The sequence below is a fragment of the Malurus melanocephalus genome, unplaced genomic scaffold (genome assembly GCF_030028575.1).
Source record: "Malurus melanocephalus ecotype Western Australia unplaced genomic scaffold, MMel_1.1 scaffold_89, whole genome shotgun sequence".
Classification (NCBI taxonomy): Eukaryota; Metazoa; Chordata; class Aves; order Passeriformes; family Maluridae; genus Malurus; species Malurus melanocephalus.
In genome coordinates, this window is record NW_026623321.1 from 1,036,542 (window position 1) to 1,056,967 (window position 20,426).

General features: G+C 46.5%; 1 protein-coding gene across 2 annotated transcripts in view; it reads left to right on the forward strand.

The window, feature by feature from the left end:
• Positions 1-11,462: 11,462 nt before the first annotated feature.
• SCAF4 (SR-related CTD associated factor 4) overlaps positions 11,463-20,426 on the forward strand; it is a 32,141-nt gene continuing 23,177 nt past the window's right edge. The window contains exons 1-2 of one of the 2 annotated variants that reach the window (XM_057368168.1): positions 11,463-11,663; positions 19,837-19,920. In XM_057368168.1, coding sequence (XP_057224151.1) covers positions 11,634-11,663; positions 19,837-19,920 — 114 coding nt within the window. In that variant the 5' untranslated portion in view covers positions 11,463-11,633. The remainder of the gene's footprint in view (positions 11,664-19,836; positions 19,921-20,426) is intronic. The other variant, XM_057368167.1, reaches the window with a different exon arrangement.

Below are 20,426 nucleotides of genomic sequence, written 5' to 3' on the forward strand. Positions count from 1 at the left end.
CATCCCATCCCATCCCATCCCATCCCATCCCATCCCATCCCATCCCATCCCATCCCATCTTTCCCCACGTGGAGCTCCTGTTCCTACCAGAGAGGTGGTGAACACACCTCTCCCTGCTTTTCCAGGTCTTTTTTGACTCTTTAAAAATGTAAATCTGATTTTACACCACAGTGCCATCCATTTAACTTGGGTTTTGGCTGGAAGGACCCTCCGGCTTGGGCCCCTGCTGCTGGAGGAGTCTCGCTGCGCTGCTGGTGGGATTTTGGCTGGCACAGGCGCTGATACACCACGTGCTCCTTCCACACCACTTTTCTCCTGACATCACTGCTTTGACCACACTCCCTGTGTTAAGCCAGTGCTGAGCAATGCCCTGCTTTCCCCATGCGATCCAAGGGATAACAATTTGCCACATCCCCCRTGTCAGCACAGGTGCCCCAAGCCACAGTTAATCAGATTAAACATCCCCAGGGCTGGCTTTGGGCAGAGGGGACTGCAGGAGGGGGTGGTGAGGAGCTCTGAGTGGGATGAGGCACTGAGCTCTGGCCCCTTGGGGTGGCCCAGCTTTCTGGAGCTCTGCTGGCCACATTCCACCGACTAGATCTCCCACTGACCCCTCCAAAATGCATTCCCAGTGGCTAAACACATTCTCGGAGCTGAGAATCCTGGAATTGGCTCCACACCACCACGTTCCATGGAAATGCACGTTTTCAGATGAAATTGCAAACAAAACAGACACTGTCCCAGTAGGCAGAAACTGGAGAAGGGAAAGCTTCAAAGGCCATAAATAATGGTTTAGTTTGCAAATCTCCACTCATTGCTTGTACTGGGTGCATTTACAGGCATTACAGCACACGGGCACCTAAAATGAGAATCTGCACGTCCTCTGACCTAGCACCGTTCCAGGAGCAGCTCAGTGCCTTGTGGGAAGCTGTAGGGACCCAGGACCGTGCCCCACGGCCTGAACTGGGGTGCACTGTGGCAGGGCATGTCCAAAACAGAGATTCACTGGCATTTCCTCAACTAAAACTGAGGTGGGAAAGAGGCAGGAGTTTTCCTGTGTTTGGAGGGAAGGCAGCCAAGTCCTTGCATAGGTGAGGACAGCGGCAAGGCAGGAGGGTTCCATGKGGATCCTGGGTCTGTGTCACCGTTTCTGTGGTCAGCATGACATCTCTGAGGGTTTGGACAACATTGCTGTGTGAGAACAAAGGAAAAAAAAGGGGGGGGGGGGAAGCTGTAGTGCAGACAGTCACATTGGGAGGCTAAAAAGTACAGATTGCTCTCAAACTGGGAAGAGGCTACATCCTGCCTTGTTTAATATATGGCTGTGCTAGGAGGGTTTGGAGCCAGCCCCTGTCCCTGCCCTGAGGAAAATACCTTCAGGCAGGCAGGCAGGGCTGGGTGCCTTTGTTGGGCTCTGCTCCACTGACAGAAACACTGCTTAGCCCCTTCGAGGATTAAACAGATGTAAACGGTGTGTTTTCCAGTCAAACACCTGAAAATCAGCCTCTTTTAAAAATAAAACTGTCGAGAAACAGCCACTGAAGCAAACACGAGGAGAGTTCTGAAAGAAGCCAGTGAATATTTTTTTTTGACTCAACTCGAGGACTTAATGAGTTGACAGTATCCTTTTACCAGGCSAGTCTGCTGCCTTCTCACGATTCCTCTCCTATCCAGCTGTGCCCATCAGGGTGCAGTCTGGATGAAAAGGGGATCAAAGGCTGCATTCATTTCTGACCATGCTTTAATTTAAATTTAACTCCAATGTTCTTTATTTGGAGCTGCAGACTTTTTCTAGTTAATGACATTTTCTGATTAACTGTTGAAATTACTGATGAATTAAAGGCAGTAGTCTGTCTTCAGGTTGCAAAAGCTGTAATAACAAGCTACTAAAAAGAACTTAGAGCTTGGTTTCTACCCATGAAAGCAAAGAAATTCAGAGCTACCCTGACAGTATTGTCCTTTGCCATCTCCAGCCTTTTAAAATACTGCGCTAAAATGGATTCTTGGCTTGTGGACTGGGAGATTTCCAGCCACGAGGGAGGCTGAGGTCCCTGGGTCCAGTGTCAAGGTCTACCTCGGCTGGATCCTTACTGATAACTTGTAACGGTGCTGCAGGAGAGCAGTGAGTACAGTCTGTCCTGGCCAGATTCAAGGTGGTAATTCAACATTTCCCTGCCACATCAGCAGGCCTTTTGCTGCCAGTGCTTAACTGCTGACTTCAGTCAGGTTGCAGGAGATACCCTGACTTAGTGCTGATAGGCTGAAAAAAGATAAAGCCAGGCTGTAACTGCTTATGCTTTCCTGGGTGTTTCATCCTGCCCTGACATAACTGGGGATTTTTGCAAGTTCTGGTTTGGGTTTCAGTTTTTTAACAGCTGTTTAATTTTGTAATATTTGGGGTTCAGATATTACRGCTTAGAAGAGTTTAAATTAATTTGAAGGAGATTTCTTGAAGTGAGAATGTATTTGTGTTTGCTCTTCGGTAATTGTTAAGAGRCTTGCAGTATTTGAATGCCTGAATTCAGGCACAGAAGTACCTGTGTTTGCTGGCACTGCCATAAAAACATGAAGGAGCCAAAACGCGGTCAGCAGGGAGAGGAGAGCCCTCCCCAAATGACAGAGATGTCCAGGATCAGCTGAGGACATTGTGACATTGTGTCCTGCCAATCAGGTTACAGTGACCTTTCTAAGCCCATCTTCTTGTAATCACAGACAATGAATGTATCTCACCTTTCCATGGTGGCAGCATCCTCCACTTGAGCATTCATCAGCTTAAAACTTGTCTCAGAACATATTTTGTCCTCAAAAATATTCAGAATATAGTTATATATGCTTAAAAAATATATACATATATATACTTATGCAAACTTACCTGAGTGAGCACTGAGCTTTTTGATGACTTTTACAGAACTGTGTTGGCAGGGGGGTTGTGTGGCACTGTCCCCCCAAAAGCTCTGTGCTCCCAGAACAATCTCCAGTTTTCTTTCTGCAGCCTCTGTCCTCCCGCTCTCTGCATCCAGCACATCAGCTGAGCACCTGGAGGTGTCATAAAGCCAAAGGAATTTAATATCAAAGGGAGTAGCAGGGGGTTGCTGCATTGGTKCTGCTATCCTTTTCCACATTTTATTAATTAAGAAGTTCCATTTCTGAATTCCAATTAAACTGCTGTGAAGCCCTCCTCGCAGTGCATGTTGTTGTGTGATTTAGGATCTTGGATTTAAGTTCCATTTACAAGTAAGAGAACAAGGAGGACTGTATGGGAAATGCTCTGTGTTTTCAAGTATCAGTGATGGATGAGATGTGAAGAACAAGGAAATCAGAGTTCTGTGAATCTCTGGAATCAATGTATCACACAGGAAAAGGGGTGAGGTTTGGGAACGCTGAGGGAGCCCCTGCAGAGGCCTCCTTGGGTCAGTCCCTGGTGTTCCTGTGCCCTGAGAGCCATTTCAGCACAGGATGGGGATGGAGATGGGGCTGGAGTAAAGCTTTACACCCCAGGAAGGGCTGCTGCTGGCCCCAACTCCCCTCCAGTGCCACACAGCAGTGACAATTCAGACCCAAGATGCCCTTGAAATGCACGGTTGTGTCTCCTCACTTTCCTCCTTTTCCTTGGCAACTGGTCAAGAAATATCTCAGTGCCTCAGAGCACAGCCCAGACCTGGCTGTGTGCTCGCATCTTTAGTGAGAGGTGGTTTTTTTTCAGTCAAGGAAAGGCAGATATTTAATTGCTTCCTTGCAAGAAATAGCCCAAACACCTTGTTAAAATATGACCAAAGCTGTGATTCCCTCCTGAACAAAGACCGCCACGTTTTGTTTGAGCTTGAGAGAATTTTGGATGCCTGAATGAACTGCTGGAAAGCAGCAGAAGAATCAGATTAAAAATCTCGAAATGAATGCAGTCTGGTACGGAGCTATGAGAATTCATCTCGGTGCTTTCAACTGAAAACATTCATTTTCCAAGCATTTTCCTTTGTGTCCAGGACACACTTGCTGCGTGATGATTGCAAGGCTCATTTACAAATCACAGCTACCTTGCTGCAGTCAGGTTTCTGGATGCACCTTCCTGAGCTCTGGAAACCACATCAAAGATTCAGGGCTGGGAAACCCGGTTATGGAGTGTGCAATTATTTACAGGTGAATGCTCAGGGCCTGAAACATTTCTGGAGATTCGAATAAATAGATTCAATTTTGAATTAAGAATCCCTGTGCAGGTGGGGAGGCCCTTGCACAGGGTGCCCAGAGAAGTTGTGACTGTCCTGGATCGCTGGAAGTGTCCAAGGCTGGGTTGGACAGGGTTTGGAGCAGCCTGGGATGGTGAAAGTGTCCCTGCCCGTGGCATTATTCCATTCATATTCCAGTCTACAAGTATTTCAGCTTGAGGCCAYGCTTCCAGGCTTTTCCATGGTGTGCTTAGAAGAACTGGACAGAGCTCAAAACAAGAAACATGTTTCTTTGTTAAGCTGAAATTCTTTCAGTGTTAATAAAGACTTTCCATCACCTGTGCCTCTTGCATGTAAAAATTCCATGTTGTTTTAACTCTGAGCAGGTAACCTGTGCCAGCCTGCTGTCACAGAGGTGTTTGGGATCCCCTGCCTCTGCAGGATCAGAAAGGGGTGGCCTGGCAGGAGTCACTTTCCYACTTTAGCATGATCAATCCCCACGGCACAGTCACCAAAATCCGAGGGGTTTATTTATTTCAATAAATTTATGTATTGTAAAACACCCAGAGGGTGAAATGGTTTTGTTTCGTTCGTTTAACAGCCTGGCCAGACAGACAYGGTTTAAAATCCAGCTACATGCCAGGCTGGCCACTCCATCCTGCAGAAATGAGTTACCCTGTGCCTCGCTGGCAGACCCCCAGGCAAACACTGAGCAGGCAGATGGGCCCTGCGCCGTGCCCTGGGGTCAGGGGCTGCAGGGGAGAAGGAAATTCCTCAGCTGGGGATGTCTCACCCAAACAGCAGAGCTTACACTCTCCAGATGTTCCCATTCAGGGCATGTCAGCAAAAGTTCTCTGGCTGCTCTCAGCTGTCAGGACAGAGCTCCGAGGAGAGGAACAGCGAATTCCTGGGGCAGCCTCAGCCTGAGCTCTGCTGCTTCACTGGTGCAGAGCAAGAGTTTGGGTTGCCACAGCGTCAGAACCCACCCAGGAGCCCACAGCTGGAAATAAACAGGGAATGCACCGGCCGTGCATCGCCGGAAATTTTCAGGAAAAAATTTTCAGGAAATTTTCACAGGGAAACTCCACGGGTTTGGTTTTCCTTCCCAAAGCTTGGAGATGAGCTGTGCAAAGCCTTCCTCCCACAGCTCCTCTGCATCCCGCCGTGTTTTAGCCCAGCAGAGGTTCCCTTTCCAGCCAGCTGCACATCCCCTCAAATCCCTGCTCCTGTTGGGGTGCTGAGCAGCTCTTCCAGAGGCTGTCCTGCTCACCTGGGATCCTTGGCCCAAGCCAGCCTATCCCAGCAATGCTTACTGCATGCTCAGAGGGAGCTTGGCTCCCATTTAGTTATTTTTCCTTTCTTGCTTATTTTTCAGTCTCAGGAGTATTATCARTGAGCTCAAGCCCCCTATCACATCGGTTCAAGGAATACAAAGCAGGAGATCTGCAACCATTTGCCCATGACTCTAACTTCCCCCTTCAAGAGAAAAGAAAAAAAATGTTGGTGAAATAATATTTCTGCTGCGATTTTATTGCTCTTTCTCTTACTGGTGCCCTGAGTACAGAGMTGGGTTTGTTGCCCCCAGCTCCCACTGTGGCTGCAGCCACTCAGTTYCTGATCCCGGTGATACTGGATGTGGAGGGATTTGCTTCCAATATTGAGGGAGAGGAAGGTTCCAGTCAATGCATCCTTTGAATTGTTCAGTGAAAAACTGGAAGACAGCTCCTGATTGAGCCAAATAAAATTTTAAAATATTTTACCTTCAGACTTCCTGGAGGAAAAAAAAAAGAGAAAAACCCAACCCAGATAAAAATCCAATTCTGGGTTTACATATTTGCATGATTACAGAATCACTCCAAGACGTGTYTGAATATCAGGTTGATTATTACAAAACCCAGTGGGTTATTCATTCCTGCACCTGTTCCTGTAGCAAGCACATACTTTCTCCCTTGAATCAGCACTGATCCACCTGGCTGATGAGCACTAAGTACCATGAAATATTTGGCAGGGAAGAGGAATTACTCACAAAGACTCTGGCTTTGACAGCACTTTCAGACCCTGCTACTCCCTGTCTGCTCTGAAATGGCCAAAAGAGAGAATGTGGYTCAGGCACTGGGTGAGCCTTCCCTTTCTATGGCCTAAGGGAAAACATGATGGCCTGGAGAAAAAAGGCTGTTAAATAACCCGAATACCCTGCACTCCTGCAACCCCAGCTGGAAAACTGCACCTCCACAAGTCAAAGAGTTGGTAGACTGAAGAAAGTTCAGAAAAGCGCTCTGAGAGTGAAAGAAGGTTTAAATAACAAACTTTCCAGTGGAGGAACTCAGTCCTTTTAAGAGGGGGCTCCTGCTCCCAGCCTGTGTGCCTGAGTACGAACACAGGCTTGCAGACAAGGCTATAATGAGATCCAGGGCTCGGGAGCCGAATCCAGACAAATTCAGGCCATAAAATAAGACACATATTTTTAACAGTGAGGGTAATTAACCACCACGGCAACCCAGTGAGGCATTATGGCACAGTCTCCTTCTTTGGAAATCTTGAAATGGAAATCAGATGTGTTTTGTAGGAGCTGCGGTATTCCAGGCAGGAAGGAGCCTGGAGCTGGGTGTCAGGCAGGGAGGAGGATCAGAGCAGCTCATCTGGCAGGACAAGGCAGCAACTCCAATCATTCTTCTGGAATCAACCAGATCCTCCASGGAGAATGGAGAGAAAGCTTTGCCATCAGAATTTGGAGCTGTCGGAGCAGACAGAGTGGGAAGGTCAGCAAAGCACATAGGGTGAGGCACTGACTTTCATTCAATCAGCTGATGGAGGCTGGTCAGCTCTCACGAGCTCGTCTGGAGCTTTTTCCAGCTCTATCCATTCATCTGATAGAGTGTTTTATCTCCTGCCAGAGCCAGGAGGGTGACTGAAGGAGCAGTCACAAGCTTGGCATCAGGAAATGCAAAGGGACAGAGAAGCAGACTCACAGTGAAGATGAGAGGAGGCTAAAAAGCGTGGAAGGATGAAGGACAAATGGGACAAAGTTGATTTATGTGATGAATCCAGGGATATAATTAAATRTCTAGGGACTGGGTGTTCATGTGACTGCAGAATTTGGACTTTTAGTTATGATACAGGCACTCCTTTAGTCTGCCCCCTAATACAGGGTAGGATCTAAGACAGAGAAAAATGGATGTGGACCTTGAAACAAATAGAATAAGTACATTTTAAGTGGAGCAAATCCAAACAAAAATATATTTAAAGCATAATATTAAAAATTAGCCAATTTTTACAGTTTTACTTTCAGAAGTAACCTCAGGGATATCACAGGATGATTTTTCTATATGAGCATTACTCTGGGATGGACTGAAATGTTTGGATTATCAATAGCCAAGGTTTTATCAGATCAATTAACCAATAACAACACAGATAAATTAGTCATCCCCTTACCAGATCAAAGCCTCATTTCCCCATAACACACAAATGTGTACAAAAAGCAAAAATGTGTACAAAAAGCGTAATTACATGAGCTTCATCTTCTAAGTACTCTAAATAAATTGCTAACAAACCTCAGGGTCACTCAAAGCAGAATACACATCTTCCCAGCCCGTGCCAAATGTGTCTCATTGCCAGCTGGTTGCATTCCAAATAGTGTAATATCAAAAATACAGAAAAGCTCTGAGAATCTTTCCAAAATCTTGGAAGTAATTACTTCTGAAGTATGTCCCAATCCCCACGTAGAGAAAAATATCTAAATAAAAAAATCTTATTTACAAGTATGTGTATTCAACATCAATATATTTCCAATTGTGCTTGTATACTTACAAGATAGTTTGCCTAGAATCCACTCTAAGCTTACCTATATCTTTTTAATATGACCCTTATTTGTGGATACGGAAGAATTACAGGAAAATAGAACACAATAATGCATGTATTTGAAAAAAAAAACCAAACAAACCCTTTGAAATGCATGTTTCTCATTACACAAAAACCTCCAGGCATGTAAATAAATTTTAAACTGAAAACCAACTGAAAACCAAAAAATCTTTGTACTGTGAGAGAGGCTTTCCTAAGGCAGGTACTAAATTGCCACTGACAATCAATCATGAGCCTGCAGARGGGCAGCAGAGCTAGGAGAAACGCTGCTCTTTGTAACAGGAAATGAAACATTAAAATCTGGGAAAAGCCACTTCCAGGAGAAATGGGAACGAGATGTGGAACTCGAGTCCTTCCAACGCCCCCCTTTCTGCAGCACTCCCATGTTTTGGAGGAGCACAYGAACCAACAAACCCATCCCACAAGTTGTTTCCTCTCTTCAAGGAAGACAAGATCCACACACGCACGGGAACGTTTATTTTGGCAAGGCTTGTTTCACTAATTATTTACATTTGAAATGATGGATTTCTACCTCGCCAGAAAAAAAAAAAAAAAMAAAAAAAACCAAAAAAACCCCCAAAAATACCAACACAAAGCCAACCCAATTCAAACGAGTATTTTGCAACAGAAGCGTCCAACAGTTCACAGTGGCAGAAGGCACAGCATTACTGGAGCACTGAGTGCAGGGGCAGTGCCAGCAGCTGTCTGTGATCTGTGCAGGACACGGGGCTCACATCCCAGTGCCCAGCACCCACAGCCATCCCGAGGGGGTGGCAATGGGATGATCCTCAAGGTCCCTTCCCCCCCAGGCCATTCCACCATTTGGATGGGGCTCTTCAAAGAATTGGATGGGGTTTGATACGGTTTAACTCAGTCCTGAATCACACAAATGATCATCCTCTGCAAGAATCCTTCTGCACACAATGTAGAAAACAATCTGCTTGGTGGCCATGGCGCAGTCTGCATGTGTGTGGGTGTGTTTATATATATATATATATAAAATTATGTTTTTACTGAGAAAATCAAACAGGTTTTTGTGTTCTCACACTTGGTTTTCTGACTGAAACAGGACTCGTGCTGGGGAATTTTGGATGCAAGCTGGCATTCTCCACTACGGGGCTGACAGCTTTTAGTGAGAACAAAGCGAAAGGTCTGAAAGTAAATCCTGAAAATAAATCAGTGATAAAAAATGGTGCTGGAAAGACGGCTGTGGGCACAGGAAAGGGACAGGAGGTCACAAGGGGCAGTGAGAGTGGCTGTTGGTGTGATGCACTGACACCTCATCAAAYCCCCGGCAGATCTGATCAAAGGTTTATTGGAGGAGCAGCCACAGACAAACCRCTCCGGTTCCTTCCCTGATTTACATGGGCCCTGTGATCTGAACAGGAATACACTCCAGCCTTGGGGAACAGCCCAGGGGAACTGCTGCCTCTGCCCATCTTCCTCCCACAGCCTGTCCCGGGAGTTCAGAGCTCCATCCCTTCGCATCTGGCTCAGGGAGGAGCTGTGTCCTGTCACAAGACCAGCTCAGRATGATGTCCCTGATGTTTGGCAAAGTTTTACCCAGATAAAATGTTCTTATTGGGGTGGTTTGTCACAAGTGGGTTAGGCTGGAGAACAGCTCAGACCCTGTGAAGGATATAAACACCATCACTTGGGGAGGAAGGGCAAGTAGAAGAACAAAAAAAAAMAAMAAAAACCCAGAGGTGATAAAGCCTTTTTTCAGTGGAAAATAATCTTTGGATCAGGCCTCAACATCTCAAAGAAAAGTGCTGGAAACTGCTGTTAGATTATTCTGGCTTTAAAAACAAACAACCCCCCACCAACACCCAGGAATTTTGTTTGATGACTGTGCTCTGAATTCAGGGACACGTCAGATCCTTCGTTCTGAGCAAGGAAACAGAGTTCTTTTGTGCAGCAACAAGTTCCTGGACTTTGTTCTTGAATCTGTGCCCCTCATGTGCTACGAGATCAAAGTGATCTTTTATCCTGTGAATTCGCATTGGCCCAGGATATTTACTGACACTCCTCAGACACAGTTTCGGGGAAAGCAAATTGCGTTCGTCTGGTTTATCTCTTAGTGCGGACATCAGGGCCATCTCCTGGCCAYTGCGGGAGCGGCAGTAAACTGAAAAAAAAAAATTTAAACCTGAAGTGTAAAGCCTATCGGAAATTATTTGCTCCACAATACCCGAAAAGCCTAATAGAAGGCACAAGGATTTGATCAGTGCTTCTCCAGAGTACCAAGGAAAACTTTCAACTTAGATCTACGGATTGTCTCTTGCACAGCATTTCTTTCTCCTCCCTCAAATCCAACTAGAAATTTTTAATTTACCAGTGTATTGGAAATACAAAAATGCTTAAAAGTTAATTAGTTACACGTTCGATCTCAAGCTTAAATACTTTGTGTTTACATCCCATAGAAAAGCGCCGAACCGAACTGACCTCAGCCGAACGGAGCCGAGTTCAGCCGAACCAAACCGGGCTCGGCCGAACCGAACCGAGTTCAGCCGAACCAAGAAGGGCTCAACCGAACAGAACCGAGTTCAGCCGAACCAAGAAGGGCTCAACCGAACAGAACCGAGTTCAGCGAACCTAGCCGAACTGAAATTCACTTGAAGTTGTATTCCCTGATGTGTAAAGTGTCATGGACTCAGCTGAAACACTCCTTCCCGGGAGTTGCCCTGGGTGCTCTCCCGGCCATTAYTTAGCGCCAGGGCAATCACTGCCTAATGAGCTCTTGCCCACCCTGCTGAAATCCATGCTCTGCCTCTGGGAACACTGCCCCCTTCCTTCCTCCTGGCATAAATAGATAAATAAATAGATAGATAAATAAATAAATAACAGGAGGGAAGTCACACTGTGACTGCTGTTTTCCCGTTCTGACTGCCGTTCGGATCCGTGCGATGGCAAACACCGAGCGTTGAACGTGAGGGTGTTTAAAGTGAGGCGGCCAACGCTTTCCCGCGGAGCGACTCGGCCCGGCCCCCGCCGCCTTCAGGGTGGCGAGCCGAGCCCGGCCGAGCGCAGCCGAACCTAGGCGTGTTTAGCCGAGCCGAAACGAGCTTAGACGAATCCAGYCGAGTTCAGCTCCACACATTCCACCCGAGCCGAGCCGAGCTCAGCCGGACGGATCCGAACCCAGCCGAAGCACAGCACCACAGCAGCTGCGGGCGGCCGTGAGGGGCCGAACCGCGGCGCCTCTGGGACCTGTCGGGATGGACAGCGGTGGGGGAAGKGGCCGTGGCCGGGGCACCGTCGGCGAGGGTGACAGCGGCTGAGGGMGCTGACATTGCCGCTGTCGCCTTCCCCGTCCTCGGCGGGGGCGGTGCTGACATGGCGCTGGCGCGCGCGCGGACAGCGAACAATCACGTGGTTGTCGCCGTCCCTCCTCCCCAACCTCTCGCGTGGGCCGGGAGGAGGCCCGGGCGATCCCGGCGTGCACCGCGCTCCCCCCCCGCCCGTCGCGCGGTCGGCCCGGGCCGCGCGCTGCCCGCGAGCCCCGCCATGGCTGCCGCCATCATGGCCGCGCCCTGAGGGCACCTACCAGCCCTGTCGCGCCACCTGCCCGCTCCGCCCGCCGCCTTCCCGCCGCCTCCCGCCGCCAGCGCCGACATGGAGGCGGTGAACGCCTTCAACCAGGAGGTGGGAGCCGGGGGACGGGCGGCGGAGCGCGGGCCGCGGCGGGGGGGGGGGACACACGGCGGCCGCCATCGCGTTCCCCCCCCTCCGCGCTTCCGGCCGGCCCCGGCCCCGCCGCCTGCGGCCTGCGCGGGGAGCGCCAGGCCCGGGCCTGCCGCTGGCCGGGAGTGCGGCGGAGAGCGGTGCTCCGGGGGAAAATGGAGGCGAGCGGGGCCGGGCCGTTCAGCGGCTGCTCCGCGAGGCCCCGCGCGGGCCGGGCCGGGCCGGGCCCGCGCCGGGGGGGGAGGCGTTGAAGGGCTGTTTGGGCCTCCCCGCCAACCTCCCTCTTCTTGCTGCACCCTCGGTTTCCTTCTTGCACCGCCGGAGAGCGGGACCCGGCATCCTGGTCCGGGATCCCAGTTTGCAGGGGTTCGCAGCCGGTTCCGCTGTCACGCGGCGTCCCCGGCCGTGTGTGTTGTTCGGGAGGCGGGGGAACCCGCGTTTCGGKGCTTGCGTTTCCCGGTAGCGCCTTAGCGAGAGAGCCGCGGTGCGAGGCGGCGGGAGGGGCAGAGGCTGCCGAGGAAGGGGGAGCGGGGAGGGGGCTCATGCCAGTATGGGAACGGCGCCTGGGATGGGACTCGGCGATCTATCCCGGTTCTGGGGACAGGGCAGATTGGAAAGCGTCTGCTCGCCTTTCGTGCTACAGGAAGGTTCCTCCCTGTCTTCTTCTGTTTGTTTTTTTTAAAAAAAAATTTAGTCAGCCTATCGGAGTTGGAAGCAAAGCACACCGTGGTTGTTTTTACATAACATATTACAAATTAGTTCAGCTTCTGCTGTTAAGAAGTTTTTGACACGTGACTTCAATATGAAAATTAATTATTGTTAGTTATACTTCTGCCTCAGTTGGACAGTATGGCTTTGCACACTTTCCAYGGACAGAAAATCACTTATAGCTCAGCCAGAGCCTGTTCCCAGATTCGTGTTGAAGGCTGGGTGGCTGTGTCTGCCTGTTGAAAACAGAAACAGGAGAAATGGCAGCTGCTCCCATATGATGGAGTCAATCTGTGTAAGGTTCACTGTGTGYTAGGGCTTGTCATACACACACCTGAGAATGTCCTCATCCTTACCAAAACTATGGAAGAGTGGATAACACCCACCTCCTGTTAATGATTTGTTTATTTGCCTGTGTTTTGGGGTATTTGTGGGGCTCTGAACCAGTGGCATGGCAGGGGGCAAAACCACCTTCCCAAAAAAGTGATAACAGCATGTGTGCCATTTCCACCATTGATGCAAAGAGGGAGCAGCAATATTCTTAGTTACCTGCCTAAATATGAACAGTGGTCCTGGGAGAGCATTGGTACCTGACAAACTTGAATTATACTGGCAGTGCCCAGTGCTYCTCAAACAATAACCCCAATGCTTGTGCTGAATGGTGACTGCAGAGCAAAAGTGGTGTTTCTTGGGATCCCATGACTAATCYGTGTCTTGGAAACGGGCATGTTTTGATCTGTACTTCTTCCTCTTCCRTGTAGGAATGGTGGGATGCTTTGCTTTCATGCAGTTAGAAATACTGAGTGAAATCCTGTTGTCTGGCTGCTGAAAGAGCAAAACACTGGATTTCAGCTGGATCTCAGTTCTGGGGGAGAAAACTGTACTTTCTAAAATCCCTGTTCTGTAGTCCTTTGTATGCCTGAGTGCTTCTGTTGAGCTACTGGTGTGTAAAGCAGCACATGGATAACTTCAGGGGCTGTGTTTGTGAGSTTGTGCAGGACATAAAGTCCAGTTCTCAGACAGATCCCTTCCCTTTTTCGCATGTGTTGCCTGGAGCTGTGCACGCAAAGCAGTGCAGGCTGAAATGAAATGTGAGGAGGGTCAGATTTACAGGCAGGTATTGTTCATTCCCGGGCTTTCTCAGTGACAGAGCAGTTGTACCAAAGGTCTGGCTGTTGCTCCCAGAGTGGTGGGGATAGCATAGCCTGCTCAGCCTGGAAGGGCTCATTTGTCTCTACAGCTCTGTGTTGTGAGGCCTTCTCTCTCAGGTCACTGAAGAGTTAATTCTTTTATTGAGAGGGGAGCAGCTTCAGCCGTGAAGATTGGGGCAGCTACAGAATACCCTACAGGCCAGCAATTCCTGAACTTGCTGGCTGTACAGTGTCATTGTAGCCAAGAAATTGCGGCTTTCTCATAGCTCCTCCAACCGCAGTTTGGTGCTGCACTTCCCACGTGTGCTAGAGGTGATTCCCTTGTGGCTTTGCTTCCCTGGAGGTGGCACCTGCCAACTCTTTGCCACTCTCCCTGAAGGAGGAGATGCCACTAAGTCAGGTGGTCGCATCATTTGGGGTTTTGGGGTGGGTTTGGTGTTAGCAGCAATTTCTTGGGTGGTGGGAGACCCGAGTTCAAAGTGTGGCTGTAAGTCAGGTGTCCTCTAAGCTTTGGGGTAGGTGTCTTGGACAGAAGGGTTTGGGGAGGGAGAAAAGTGACTTTGGCTCTGGCAAGGAGTGRGAACTCCTGGGTTGCGTAATTCCATCATGTTGGATTGTGGTGCTATTCCCAGTCCTGTTCTTTGAACCTGCATTTTGAATGCAACTTTGCCAATAAATGTCCACTTCCAAATCCTTATGTTTCTACAGGAGCAAGCAGGGGTTTTGTATTGGCTGCTTTCTTTTTATCCAGCTGTAGTTTGAGCAGGTGCTGCCGACTGAATAGGTGGGATCTGACAGGTCTGTAGTGTAGTGTGTTTTCTCTGAGGAATTTAATKCCATGAGTTGGAATTCATGTTAGGTGTCTATGTTATGGTACAGCATAAATAAATCACAAAAGGTAACTGGATAATGGTACAAARCTTTTTATGCTTTTAGGAAAACAAGCAAACATTTTTCTTAAAAGTTAAATGACATTCCCAAACACAAGCAAAAAAAAAATCCCAYCAAACCCATACATCTGCCTTATAAATCCATGGCATATTTTAATTTAGGGAATGCTGCTCCTTTTCTTTAATCTGAAAAACTTGAGCCATAGTTTACTRGTTATAAAAGTTAGAAATAAAGGGTTTTTTCACAATCTCACTGCTGGAAGTGGAATAAAGTCAAATTTCTTGTTTTGTAATCTTTTATTTGTATTGAGTAACGCATATTATTCACTTAATTCTGTGTCTCAGGTTGATAGTGGTTAATGTGTACCCCTGAAACAATTGATATCCCACCTAAATGTGCCCGAAGACAAACAGATGAGAGGTCCTGGGGGCTGTTTGTTTAAAGCTGGAGCTGCACATTCCTTCTGTGCTGTTTGCCCATCCTCGGGGCACTGGGCAGTTGGAGTTTGGATCCAATGTGGCTGTTTTCTGACAATGGCAAGACTTTATTTTGCCTTTGTGTGACAATCTTCCCTTCCATCCCACGGTGCTATAAATAGAGGTTAGCAGGATATCCTTCCCAGTGGTTCTTCAGCAGTTACTGGAGCTCAGAATCCCCAGTGAGTGTCCATGTGCACGGGAAAGGAGCAAGGACATGACTGCCAGCCTCTGGCCCGAGTCTTTTGCCTCTGCACTGAACTTGTTTTCAGGATTATTGGGAGTTTGACATTCTGGTAGAGATTCCTGGTGAGAGAAGTAGTGAGCAGACAGCTTTCCAGGAGATGTGCTAGACGTAAGCCCTGCACTGATCCTGAGAGCTGCATTTCCAAGGCTCATGAGTAGAAAACAAAACTCTATTCTGTGCACTTGCATGATGTCATTTTCATATGAGTATCTTTTGTGAAGATGTTTCTCCCCRGTGATTCAGGATTTGTGAATGGTCTTTCTAGGCCACAGAAGTAGCTTAGTTGATGAAGTGCTATTGGTCTTCATTGCCTGRGGGTCATATCTGGTTGAGTTCAAATCTCACTTTATTTTCCAAAGAATGCAGCCTGACAGCTATGGATGTTATGGTGATCTCTTACCTTCAGCAGCATCTAATAATTGCTGTGCTKCACAGCTGGTGGTCAAGCATTTAAAACTTGCATTGATCCTCTGAGATGCAGCTTAGCAAYATATCCTTCTCCTTCCCTTAAGGAAGAATGGGGACCTGAGGAGGAAAGGAAGCAGTGAGTTCCGTATGGAAAGGAAAATGCATAGTGCTGACAGAATCCCTTTGAGAGATCTGATAATGCATTAACAAGAAGGTGTTTTGCTAACACAATAGTGTAATATCTGTGCTTGTTGGTCATGTCTCCCATCATTCATTTGTTTCGGTACAGGGACAAGTAACTGCAGTTATGTCTGTAAGTGACCGTTGGTTGGCTGTGTCCAGTGGTTTCTAAATGCATAAATAAAATGCATTCCTATAGACAATGAATGTACAAACTACTGGGTGTGTATGGAGCCTGCTTTAGGAAGTGGTGTTGGACACCTAAGGAGTGTTGGAATGGTTGAGGTTAGACTGCTCTGGAAATTGGAGAAGGGGAGGTTGAATGAGATGTCCTGACAATGACCTGGGTGCTTGATATCCACTAATCACTAACCACTGTCTGTTTCAGTAGCTCATGCTGTTCTCTGTGCAGCTGCTGTGCTCTGGGGTTATTCAGTGAGTGTATAAAATGGGCCCATAGCTCTTTATTTGTAAATAAAGACACCTTTTTTTATGGCAGAGACACTTGAGCAAGAGAGCAAAACCAAGGAAGTCAGTTCAAGTCCTGAAAGTACTTTTACTGTGCTGTCTCATACTTAAAACAGGCTTAAGATCCTACATCAAGCTTGGCAAATTTTAAAGTARCAGATCTTTGCTTTACTTCAAAACTCCCTGGTTCTCAGGCTTCCATGTAAACTAAACCATCAAAGGACATTAATTATAGAATGAGAGAAATTAATAATTTGCTGTTCAAAAGACTGAGAAGTAATGACCTTCACCACACTATTCCTTGTGCCATTACCTGCCCCTCCTGCACCTCATGGGCCTCCTGAGCTGGAGCAGGGCCCCAGTTGGAGCTGGAAGGTGTTTTCTTCTGCAACATGTTCTTTGTTGAGCTTCTCTGCTTCACACTGAGTTTGAATTTGGGGAAGTCACTCTATGCTTGGTCTCCCTTTTTGTTTAATGAGTGGCTCATTTTTGTTATTTAATAGCATTTATTAGCCTGAAATTGAGCAGGTGAATTTTCTGCCTTTTGCATCCCTGGCTTTGTAGATACTTTACTGTGTACTTCCGTCCTGCTGGAAAAAGCACCCAGAAATACTCTTAAATCCATATTTTGTATTGTGGCGTGAGTTTAATGGGCTCTTGAATACCTCTGCTTCTTTTGTATCAACATCCTGTAAACATGCARTTAGGGTCAGTAAGAGCAGAAAGTAATTTCTAGCAGGTCAGAGCATTCCAGGGACAGGCTCCTGTTGTGAGGCAGGACTTTGGAAAYCTCTCAAGCCATAAATTTTCATTGCCTTTGTTACTTTAATCACATTTATTTTTTACATTGAGTGTAAGTTTTCTTGTCCAAGCTATTCCTTGAGTGATCATGGTATCTTTTGAGGAATTGGATACATTATTGTGAAAACAGCCCTCTGAATGTAGGGGTTGGGTGGCTTTTTTTTTGTATATTGGTTTGGGAAATGTGTGTGAAGGAAGATATGAGACTAATTGAACATGTGTAAATGGTAGTACCCGGGTGTCTTCTGAGCAGCTCCCCCTTCCAACAGGGAAAAGCCATGAGGAACTAGGAAAGGTGCAAAATTTTAGCTGTACTCATCTCTAAAACACGGTGTTGACACATGTAACTGATGCTGAGAATTACRTAAAAATTGGCTATAGTCATTTGGTATTCTAAGATCTCAGGTAATTAAAAAAAAGGAGCAAAGTTCTGAGGTAAAATTCCCAGAGATGGTGATAGGGGGGGAAAGAGAGAGCAGAATACACAGATGATAGATATGCACACTCATGTATGTATGCCTTCRTTCTCCCTGGCAGATTTTCTCCTTGAATTCTTGTTTTTTCCCGTGTTTCCCYCATTTGCAGTGTCCTGCTTTGGGATACTTTTAAGAAACCTCTTTTCATTTTTTTTTCTTGCCCTCATTCCTTGTTACCTTGGACCCTGCTCTGAGCTCTYGCATTTTCCTTGGGGTCTTTCCTTACTTTCCTGAAATACAAATACCAAAGTGCTGCTTTCGCACCGGCTCCTTTGTTCTTATTCTATGGGCCTGGATCCTTTCCTGGAGGACCAGTTGCTTCTTCATGTGAAAAGGAAAGGATATGGAGTGCCTCTCTTAATGCTGGCTCCTTTTCTTCCTCCTCCACCTCAGTTTTTGAGCCTTCTGGTAGTTTATTTGTGGGTGTTGGTTTTTGGATTTTTTTCCCCTTTTCATTACCTCTTGAAACAGATTTTCCTGAGTTTGAATAATRGCAATGACTTTCTTCATTAAGAGTCTTTGCACTTATTCTAAAACTACTAAGTCAAAATAGAAAGTAGGGTTTTTTTTCTAAAAAAAAAACCCAGATCAGCTCACAAACCCCTCGCTCCTTTCTGTCTTTTATCTGTYGGTTTTTATTTGTCCATACTGTGATGTCTCAGCAAGCAGTGATGTTAGCTCAAGAACCTCTTACAGCTGAAATGGCTTTAAAACCCCAGCATTCTGGCACAAGAACTTGCATTTTGTGGGGATGAATAATGAAAAGTCATGGTCTTGTGTTGGTGTTGGAAAAGACATCTGGCTGCCACTGTCTGGAAGGACAGTTTTTCTTCTTTCCTACCTCCTGGACTAGGAATCAAATTAAGAATGTAAAAACCTTGTTTCCTATTTCATGTGTTTTATAGTTGTGGGGCTTCCYTCTTGTACTGCTGAAAGCCCTGTTAGCACTTCGCTTGTCTTTGAGTATTTGGCCAATTTTTTTTATCTCCTTCATTGATTTTTTTTTTCCTTAACTGAGACAGTGGATAAATCTGTGTAAGTTGGACACTTCACCAGTATCTTGGAACTTTAAATTAATTAGAAGAATATGAGACAAATTTTAAAATGACATCTTACTTTCTGTTACACTGACAGATGAAGACACTTTGATTCTCTTACTTTGCTTTGTGGCAAATAATTGATGACATTTTTGACTAGTGTTCAAGGGCTCAATTCTTTCTTTACAGTAAAGATGAAAATGAAATTATGTAACCCAAAMCAGTTTTTTTTTATGATTTGTGAGGAATATTCCAAGGTAAAACAATTCTGTGTATATAGAAACATTGCAGATCTCAAAGTTATTTTGTACCCTACAAATCATGATGATGATTCTGCCTTCAGTAAGCTGCTGCTGAAATAGGAAGTTGAGTTTATCGGAAGATTAGAAAATAATGCAGCCGAGCACCTAACCATGAGCTGTGATAGAGGAACTAGAAAGTCAGTACTGGGATGTCCTGGCCTCTTTCTGCTTGGAAAGGTGGAAAGAAGACTGGAGAAGAGTGAATGGTCCTGACAGGCCAATGTGAATTGTGCATCTCAGCYAAGGGAAGAACAGGAACATGGCTGCTGTTTATTGTACAGTGTGAATTTCCAAGAGCACATATGGAGTAGCTGGATTTCACTGCAGATCCACAGAGGGATCTGGAGAGTGCTGGAATGTGCCTTGGGATCTGGTGTCCCTGGTGAGAGCGCGTGTATGAGTACCAGGCTGTAGGGCTACTACTGAAACCAAGCTCTCCAAATCCCTCATTTCTGTATTCTSCTAAAACTGCCCATTAGGCATGCCCCACTCTGCAGGTAGTGCTGGGATCCYGGGGAAGGTGTATCCTCAGCTTTCTGTGTCCAGCCCTTTCCCAGCTCTGTGTGCCAGTTCTGGTTTCCCTCAGTTTCTCAAATGTGGAGCTGATGCTTATTTTCAGTTATGGCCCATGTCACCTATAAAGATGATGCATAACTTCTATATACTTTATATAACCCTCTATAAAGTTTGTATAATATCTATAACTCCTGCAAACTTTGTCCTTGAGGAATGAACTACTCCCCTGGGTGACATTTGGGGGACAAGCAGCTAAGTCTCCAGAGCAGTTGGAGMAGTTCTTTTTAGCAATAACCTGATAAATGCTGGTTTCTGTTGGGTCTGTAAAACAGCCAGTTCTCCCAGGGCCAGCCAGCAGTGTGGCCATACAGAATGTGGGATGGCAGTAATCAAGCCACCCACCTGAAATGTTGTCTTTTTGCTCAATTGCTAAACTTCAGAATAGATTTTTAATGTTTGTTTTCTCTGTTTAGCTCTTCTCACTGATGGAGATGAAACCTCCTATTTCCCGAGCAAAGATGATTCTCATCACAAAAGCTGCCATTAAAGCTATTAAGGTAAAGTACGACAAAACAAAGATGAAACTGTAACAGCAGCAATGTTTTATTATTTCACTGGTAAGTAAATACTCAGGATTTCCCAATCTTCAGGGATGGTTTATTCTCGTTGCTGTTAAGCCTGTTGTCTAGAAACAAGTGGGTGGTGAATATCATCCCTTGGTTTTGGACTAGGAGCAAAATCCCAGCTTGATTTTTTTTGAGTTGTTGCTTTTTCATGCTACGCCCACTAGAGTGYTGTGATTTTTGTGTAATAAAACTAAATATTGCAGCATGCAGCTGCACCTTAACACATGAAACCGGTGTGGATTGCATAGAAAGTAAATCCAGAAAGCTTTCACCAATACTTTACAAGCTCTATGCCTTGTGTGCAGACCGACACACTTCYGGCTTGTGTCTAGGTTTCCCCATGGAATATTTTTCTCCATGCCTGATTAACTGAGGTTGGGAACATTCTGCTTTTTAGAATGTGATTGCAGTGTTCTGTAGCCTTTCTGAAATGGTAT